Source organism: Notothenia coriiceps, unplaced genomic scaffold (genome assembly GCF_000735185.1).
Source record: "Notothenia coriiceps isolate Sejong01 unplaced genomic scaffold, NC01 NC01_scaffold00013219, whole genome shotgun sequence".
Taxonomy (NCBI): domain Eukaryota; kingdom Metazoa; phylum Chordata; class Actinopteri; order Perciformes; family Nototheniidae; genus Notothenia; species Notothenia coriiceps.
In genome coordinates this window covers 1-9,162 of record NW_011345920.1, presented here as the reverse complement: position 1 = coordinate 9,162, position 9,162 = coordinate 1, and the positions used below count along the sequence as shown (strand labels likewise).

At 38.0% G+C, this 9,162-nt stretch overlaps 2 protein-coding genes across 2 annotated transcripts in view; both read left to right on the top strand.

Moving 5' to 3' along the window:
- LOC104947853 (TBC domain-containing protein kinase-like protein) overlaps positions 1–5,610 on the top strand; it is a 13,162-nt gene extending 7,552 nt beyond the window's left edge. The window contains exon 4 of the mRNA XM_010773968.1: positions 4,767–5,610. Within this exon, the coding sequence (XP_010772270.1) occupies positions 4,767–4,877 (111 nt within the window). The 3' untranslated portion in view covers positions 4,878–5,610. The remainder of the gene's footprint in view (positions 1–4,766) is intronic.
- A 1,238-nt stretch (positions 5,611–6,848) lies between these two features.
- LOC104947852 (arachidonate 12-lipoxygenase, 12R-type-like) lies at positions 6,849–9,159 on the top strand (the record flags this gene model as incomplete). The annotated part of the gene is made up of 8 exons (XM_010773967.1): positions 6,849–7,035; positions 7,127–7,305; positions 7,444–7,648; positions 7,801–7,882; positions 8,088–8,210; positions 8,319–8,422; positions 8,756–8,922; positions 9,031–9,159. Coding segments are annotated over exons 1-8 (1,161 nt in total), but the record flags the coding sequence as incomplete, so codon positions are not given.
- Positions 9,160–9,162: the final 3 nt, after the last annotated feature.

Here is a 9,162-nt window from a genome sequence, read left to right as displayed (position 1 = left end):
GTGTGCACTTCAGATATTCATTGCTATCGGGATGTTAAGAGCATTCCATGGAATATAACAAAAAGTGTATCTCGAGCCGGTTTCTCAAACGTACCTACCCCACCTTTAAAATAACACTTAAACAGTTTTTCAACAAAGTTTTTATTTCGTTTTTATAATTTGTATTCTAATGTTTTGTAAATCGTTTTTTTTTGGCAATACCTATTTCTGGTCACAAGGCGAATGAAAACTGCAGAACACAGGAGACTTTAGTTTACGAAGTGACGCGTCAATCACATATTCATAGTAATCCAACGCTACTATTACGTTGTTGATTATTCCTTAAATACCCAGAAACGTTGCCTGTTAACTTCATTCATTGGGGATAGTCTGTAATTGGGCTGTCAGCCACAGACAGAAAGCAACAATGATACAGTGTGAGTCAAGTTTAAAGCCAAAGGGAATAGTAATGATGTACATGATAAATGAGGTTCACGGTTTGATCCTCTTCTTCTGAGTAAATTATATTTGGTCGTGTCTTTAAATTGGGAACACATCAGGCAGACTTCATCATTCTGTATTTCACTTTGCAAATGGTTACACCCTAAAATGTTACACACAGTTTCTGATGCAATTAATTTCAAGACGTTAACATGACATATATATTTATTCTAAGTTTGAAAGACGGCTGAGAAGCAACAGATTAAAGAGGCGCAGTAATCTTTCTTCTCCGCGTGTATGGGCAGTATACCAAGTTAAAATGGACCGTGTGGTGTGTGTTAAGAGGCTGGGGATATTTCGCAATATCCTGGTGTCATTTGAATGTAATATAATGTGGGTAAACACAGTGGGTGTCCATGTATAATGGCACTGTGTTCTGGTGTGTAACTTCTCCAATCAGAGGCTGCAGATTTTGTCAACATGTCCGTGCTGCTGCCTTAAGACTTCTGCAGGGATTTAATGAAGTGAAATAAAGCAGCTTCACTTGCACTTTAAGGCAGCCGACTTTTACCGGTTTGAAAGCATGGAGAGTATTTACATTTTTTAACGTTATGGCCTTTTTTGTTGGCTAAGCAGGAAACAAAATACCCCACAGACAAGATAGGTTCATGTAAATGTCAGGAAAACACCACACTGTCATTGCTGTACCATGAAAATAGAGGCCCTAGTCTTGTAAACATACAGTTAACATTTTTGCTACGACACTAAATCCCCGTGTCCAGACATCTTTATTGTCAAATCCAGAGCAAATTGGAAAAAAAATCTTTAAATCCTGATGTAGCGATACATCTTTGTGCATCTTGAAAGACTGGAAACAGCTTCTCTGAATGAGTTCCGGTTGGGTATAAAACTGTAGTCGAGTAATATTATAGGTCTGATGTATAATCAAAACCTGCTGTGTTGATGCCTCTTTTCTAAAAGATACTAGGACCTAAGTCGTGGCTAAAACTGTATTTTACATAAATCGTTGTCTTTGAAATTTCAATGCTCAAAAATAACATGATTTCAGCGATTTTCTGCTTTATATTGATCATTATTCATTCTTCTTTTCTGCTCTCTTTGGAATAAATTAGCCAAACTTACATTTAAAACTCAGCATGAATATTGCTTCAGGCAACATCTCAATTTAGAAAAGATGTCCTCCTTCCATATGTTAGAAAGTTTGAGAGGAAAATAAGTAGTTCTGCTTAATTAAAGAGACAGTCATGCTTTTTGAAAGAGAGCAGCAGAGAGATATGTTACTAACCTGGTTCCAACAAGAAGAAGAAGAAGAAGAAGAAGATTCAACTTATTGTCATTACGTAGTACAGGTACTATATAACGAAACGGTTTCTCTGCATTTGACCCATCCTAGTGTTAAGAGCAGTGGGCTGCCATTATGTACGGCGCCCGGGGACCAGCTTAGGGAACGGTGCCTTGCTCAGGGACACCTCAGTAGCACTTGGTCTTTCCGGGACTTGAACTGGTGACCTTCCAGTTGCCAAGCCAAGTAATGTAGTAACTCATCCGCAGAGGGACTGAACTCAGTGTTGTAACACAGGCACTATTAATGGTGGTTCATCATTATCGGCATCATATTGTTTTACGATACAATAATACTTTAATGGTCAGATCAAGTCTGAAATTTGACTTGCATCACAGCAGCTCCATGTGTAACATCAACATAGACAAATATCAAGACACAATACATGACCAAACATTTAATATCACAATCATTGAGAGAAAACATGCTCAAAGACCCTTTGTCGTGCATTTGATGTAGGCTTTAGCTCTGTATTTATTTACTGTTAGGATTGACTGGTGCACAAAGGAGTGCTTCAGTCTGACTTTATTGACAGTAAGTATGTTGATAAATTATCATCTTCATCATCAAACAGGAGAGTATGATGACTATTCATCCCCTTACAGAAGTCCAGGCCTGACCAACCCCACACTTGAATTTCCACCTCTGAGTTTTGTCCTCGGTATTTCATCAGATCTTACAGTCGTACAAAATGAAAGGTCAATAAAATGACTCAATTGTGCTTAAATGCCATCCACATCTCTGTGTGCCGCACCAGTGGCATTATCATTAGCTCTGGGGCAAAGCAGTGAGTCCTCTCTTCATGTGCTTAGGCTTTACTGTACACCTTTGACATTTAAAGCCTATTGGCATTCAAACATAGGCCTCGTTCTTAATGCTACGTTTTTATTTGGACATTTCAGATGATTGCATCTTAAACTGTATTGCAAAACTGCTCTGAGTGTGAAAGCCACACAGTCAATGACACATGAATGACATGAATGACTGAGTCAATGGCTTTTGTGATTTCTTATTGGACAGCATGGCTTTCAGAGCAAAAACAACCTCAAGTCACAGACAGAGTGTTATTGCCACTCACATTTGCAGATCTCAGTCAAAAGTCACATAAACAAAGGTAGAACTGAATAATTGTGTTTTTTTATCACTTCTTGAAATCTTAATTATTTGTAATCATTAACGGCCCGTCCACACGGCGGCGTACGTTGAAGCGTGCAAACAACAACCAATCACATGAATCTCCCGCCCCTGACACACAAGCAGCGGTTTGATTGGCTAGAGCTTGTACTGGCATATGATTCGATTGGCTGACGCTTCTGCCGAGGCTTCAAAAGTTGAACATTGCTCAACTTTTGCAGCGAGCCACGCCAGCAAAGCTCCGCGTCGCTTCCCACAATGCAGTTCGGCGAAAAGTGACGTCACCCCATTCAAAGTGAATGGTGAAGCTTTCAACGCACGCCGCTGTGTGGACGGGCCATAATAAAGGGCATTTAGGGCGCTATATTTTTAATCAATGTACACCGGGTTAACCTGCGTCTTTGCTTAGATTACATCTCTTTCCTGTACTGTATTCACATGTACTGACATTTCCATTACTCATCGTTTTTTTCTCTTGGAAAAATTAGTTCATTGACCTTGCGTAATTCCAAGCATAGCTCACACCACCCTGAACAGAGATGTAATCAGCCAAAACCCCTTTTTTTTTAACGTGTTGCAGAGAGGTCATCTCATAAAATGTTTGATAATGCAATACATTATAACTCTACGGTATATTGTAATTCAAGTGGTAGCCAAGAGTTAATGCTCAAAAGGTTGAATTATTTGATCAAACCGTGTAATTAAAGCTTAATTGAGAGCGGACAGTATGCTTAAAGTATGTGGGCACACCTGGCAATATTAACAGCTGGGGAATATAGTTTTACAGTAACAGTAGATACCACTTAAAGGCAGTTGGCTTTCAGTCCTCTCTTTTAGAGATTTGTAATGGAATGTTAAATCCCTTTATTTGGTCAGGGTTGTGAAAGCAGACCTCATTATTTTATTATTATACTTTCTTTAACACCGCTCTGTTCATCAGCCTGATCTCATCGTCTGTAAGTGATTTCCACAAGAGCAGTTGTCGCATGAGGTCATGTTTTTTTGGAAAAACATGTTTAATTCTCACTGGAATGTGTGAAAAGATATTCTGATCTCCACGGGAGTTACACCTTTCATGTGAAATAACACAACCCTATGTAAGGGTGTAATTACAACTTCATGGTCTGTCAAGTGATGCCATTGGGCCCAAAAAAAAGTATTTCTCTTAGTTAATCCAAGTATATATATTTTTGCGTCACAGCTCCTGCAAAATGACTTGATTCACTATCAAAACGCTGATATCGATATCAGAAAGTCTTGAAGAGCCGCATGATTGAATTATTTTCTAGCCGGGTATCATTATACTCAGCAGTCGCAAACATTCATAGGACTGAATGGGGCTAGATTTTCTAAAGCCTGGAAGCAGAGCCAGTCTTCTCTCAGACCACTTGAATTTAAATATGGTGAAAAGTATTTTATTGAACCTCTGAAAAATAATGTTAACTGATTAATCCGGCTTTAATAGATACAAAATAGTTGCAAAGTTCACAACTGAGATTCTTAGTTCTTTTGTTGTGTGTATGACTTAATCAGATATAGATGTTTCTTTATTTCTCCTTCTTAGGGCTGGGCCAGTTCATACAACTTATTTTTTCCTTGTAAAGTTAAAATCTGTTGCAACATCCCTGACATCTTGAACAATGTGTTACTCAAAACACTTTAGGGTGTTTCATCTTGTTTGAAGGGCTGTTCTTCAGATCTGATTCTTCATATAGTACGTGGCAAGTGTGCGGAGTGATAAGACAAGGAAGCCACCGGTGATGTGGAGATTATGTTAGGTTACGGGAATTTGCAATGCTGGGAGGGGGGAATAATAACTCACATAACCCTTTTTTTCGTTTCTTTGCAGTTTGCAGCACACCTGGTCAAGGTCAACTTCCCACGAGTTTGTTTCCTCGATGGAGGGATCAACAAGCTGAAGCCCACTGGACTGCTGACGGTCCCCTCCCCTATGATCTGACCTCGAACCTCAGCTTCACAACGGGACGAGTGGAAAGACTGTATATTGTGTGTGAGCTGTTATTGAAGCAAACAAAAACACACATTCAAGTTTAACTGAAAAACTGCATTGAAGAATCCCCCCTCCTAATCCACTGTCATCACCAAATGTTGTTTTTATTTTCTGTCTCCTAACAAGAATGATCAATCCATTTTTATTTCTGAAACAATTCCTTTGTACAATAGCTTTTGACTAATAAATTGAGCCATCTGTGTCCGATATGCATATCTTGATGTCTCTTCTGAGCCAGTTGATCTAGGAAACTGCCATTAAGTCTGCTTTTATAATAATTTTGAATTTTTTGACACTGCGAGAGAGGCGGATATGTTAAATGTTTTAGCAACCACTAAGCTTTAATTGGTGCTTGTGTTCAAAAATGTGCTTACATTTAAATATCTTAAAAAACAGTACAACATGACCTTTAACTTTATCTTCAATAATAATCAAATAAACACATTTTTGACCATGTCAAATATTACAAACGCTGTAAGGTTAGAATTTGTGAGCTGTCGCAATATATTGTAAAGGTGTTTCCAGTTAACTGTAAGGTTGTCTTTGAAAAATAAGACAACCTTACAGTTTTCATTCACCTTGTTTCCTTGCCATTGAATTGTCTGTATGTATGTGTCATCTTATAGAACATGTGTTACTATTATGTTACAGTTGTCTATAATTAAACTATCTGACAAACAAAGAGTTTTCATGATATGCTGATATGGAATAATGCAGTACTGTACTGCTACAAAGTATTCTAGTATCTACTATAAATGTGGTTTACATGGACAAACTCAAATGCTAAAATACTCTTATATGCAAACAAAGTCATTTGACCCTATTAATATAACGCTGTGAAAAGATCCATTCTGCATTATGATACTCTGAAATTGAGTATTTTACATAATGACTACTTTTAATTTTGTACTTTAAGTACCTTTTGATGCTTGTACGTTTACTCAAGTTACATTTTGAAATCAGGACTTTGCTTGTAGTGGGGTATTTTCAGACCATAGTATTTGTGACACAACACTGATTCATGCATAGGTTTTAATCATCAGAGAAGACATTTTACCATGTAACTGACTGGATACACCCAAAAGGTATGGAGGAAAATAGAGAGGGTTGTGTTTTCTGACACTTGGTGAGTTCCCTGACACCGGGGACACATATTCATGTATAAAAGACGTCCAGGCTCTATAACTTCACCTGGCTTCATCAGCTTTCATCGCTGGACAAGAATGTTTGGATAAATATTTCCAAAAATTATACATCTAAAACTGCATATAGTTTATTATATTGGACTTTCAATTTCAATTTAGGTAAACTGATTTTAACCGTTGCTTTATTCAGAATCTTCCTATTGTTATTGATAGCATTGATGTACTTACTATTTTAGTTGTATGCATATGATTGAATACAACTATTAGAAATCACTTCAAATCAGTTAAATGAATGTACTGTATAATAATTATTTTTGTCCTGTCTCTGTTGGAAAGCTGATTCTGAAAGAGCTCGACAAAAAGCTTCTCCCACTGTTCCCTGAAGACGATTGGTTCCATGCGAAGGTTAAAGTGGAATCTCCTGATGGAGAAATTTACAACTTTCCCATCTACCGCTGGATCACAGACAGCGAGGACACCCGGTTTGTCTCTAACTTTATTTCAAAAAACATCATAACATTTATGAAAAGGTTAAAGTGTATGGAAGAGCTGATGCACTATATTGCATTACATGTTTGTGTTTGAAAGATGTATAATATATATATTCTTTTTTTAATTGTGCATTTAGTTATCATACAATTGGCTTTTACATTCACCTTGTTTCCTTGCCATTGAATTGTCCGAATGCATTTGCAATGGTATAGAATGGTACATGTTACATGTATTTGTAGTTGACTGGATGTTCTTACATTTAACAGTAAAAGGTTTATGTGTATGTAATGATGAAGTAATGGGACACATCCCATTTTTACCCAACTGTAAAACCTGCTCATACATGTTTAGCATTCCATCATCTGAGATTGTGTTTACCGATTGGATACACCCAAAAGGTGTATGTATAAAAGTGGAATCAGTGGTTGTTACTTTCACCATTCATGTCAGTTCAAAGGAAATCAGAACAGGTAAGAGAGATGCTTATGAAATTGAAAATTCACATTCAAAATATTTCCCAATCATTGCTGAGGATGTATTTTATAACTCCCTCCTCAACAGGATTCTTCTTCTTTTTCACAGTCAAAATGGTGAATTATAAAGTGACTGTTTCCACTTCCGGACTTCTCAATGGCACAACTATGAACATCATCTTTATTAAGCTGGTGGGCACAGATGGGGAAAGTGATCGCACATGGCTCTGCAACTTCACCGGGCCATTAGCTTTCACCGCTGGACAAGTAAGTCAGACATACTCTCTAAAAATATAACACTGTTACTGAACTTTGCTTCTAGTTTTGGGATTATATAGGGATATTACCTATCAATTAGGTTAAGCTGATGTGACTCAAAACATGTTAATTCTGTCATTACTCCAGGCTTCCAGTTTTAACGTGTCCTGTCGTGTCTCTATTGGAAAGCTGATTCTGATAGAGCTCGACAAACAGGGTTTGCCACTGATCCCTCAAGACAGTTGGTTCCCTGCCAAAGTTGAAGTGGAATCTCCTGAGGGAGACACTTACAACTTTCCCATCTACCGCTGGATCATAGACAGCGAGGTCGAACGCTTCAGAGAAGGAACAGGTATTTGGCCATTTGCTTGTCTGACATTTGGTACAATGTTCACAGACCAATGAATACACGTTCTGCAAGTCATACTATAAGGAGGTTGAAGTACATTTGTGACAAAATACTGTACATATCAACAGTTTGGAACCTGTGATTCTTTCCTTAAGCTCTGAGAGTGTTTGAAGACAGCCATCATCTTGGCAAGTACAGTCGGGAGCAGGCGCTGAAACAGCGAGAGAAAGACTATCGGTGAGCGCCACTCAGAGGTTGTACACATTTTAACTTCATGCATCCCGAAATCTTTTCAAAAATGTGACACTTGCAAAGCTTTATGTAATGTAATAAACCTCAATATGTTGCAATATTGAATACTTGTCAAGTGCCTGTGTACTCTAAATTACTATCTAGACTGTCAACAATTCCTCACCTCTCTGCTTCTCTCTATTACTCCCAGCTGGGATGTGTATGCAGAGGGAATACCCCACAACATGAAGGTAGAAGGTCCTCTTTCTCTGCCTTGTGAGGTCCGCTTCTCCTTCACCAAGAGCACAGAGTTTGGATTCACAGCATTAACTGGGTGAGGTCCTGAAATTATGTCAGATATCAAAGTATCAATATAACTTTGTAGCTGCCTCAAATCAATGTAGGGTATCTGATAAAGTTACTAATTGCATTTATTTTCTAGGCTGTCTGAGTTGGGACTAAAGGGGCTCTCTGATTCCAAGAAGAGCTGGGCTAATTTGGATGATCTCAACCGTGTCTTCTGCAACAAGCGGACTGACATATCAGGTACAATCTCATACTGTATGCTTAAATAAAAATCACTGCAGTTGTTATTCCTGAGATAATACATTAGATTCTACTGAAATCCTGAAAACGTATCTAATAATGTCGTCTACACGTTTCCTTTACCTTTAATTTACTTTGCAACTGAATTAATACAATGAAGACTTTTTACTGATAACTGATTTTAAAACAATTATAACTCAGGTGTAACACAATGTTTCCCATTTACCAATTTCAGAAGCAAAGTACAGTTAAGCTGAATACAGTGCTACTGCAGTCTCAGTTTCTAGGCCAAAGTCTGAAACACAATAAAATCAAAACTGTTTGTTTTTTCAGAATATGTACAGGAACATTGGAAGGAGGACACTTTCTTTGGCTACCAGTACCTAAATGGTATCAACCCCATGTTGATCCGACGTTGTACAGCTCTGCCCGAAAACTTTCCTGTCACTGATGACATGCTCTTCCCTGATGGCCAGAGTCGTTTGGCAGATGAAATGAAGGTGATTATCTTTACCAGAATTTAGTTTAGAGCCATGTTTTGAATTTCGAATGACATTTTGTTCTTCACATGTTTGGTTGTGTGTCATCCTCACTCAAATTTAAAACAGAATGGCAACATATTCCTGTTAGACTACAAACGTTTGGATGGACTGAAAGCAAATATGATCAATGAGAAGCAGCAGTACTTGATGGCTCCCCTTGTCCTGCTCCAGAAAACACCTGATGATAAGCTGATGCCT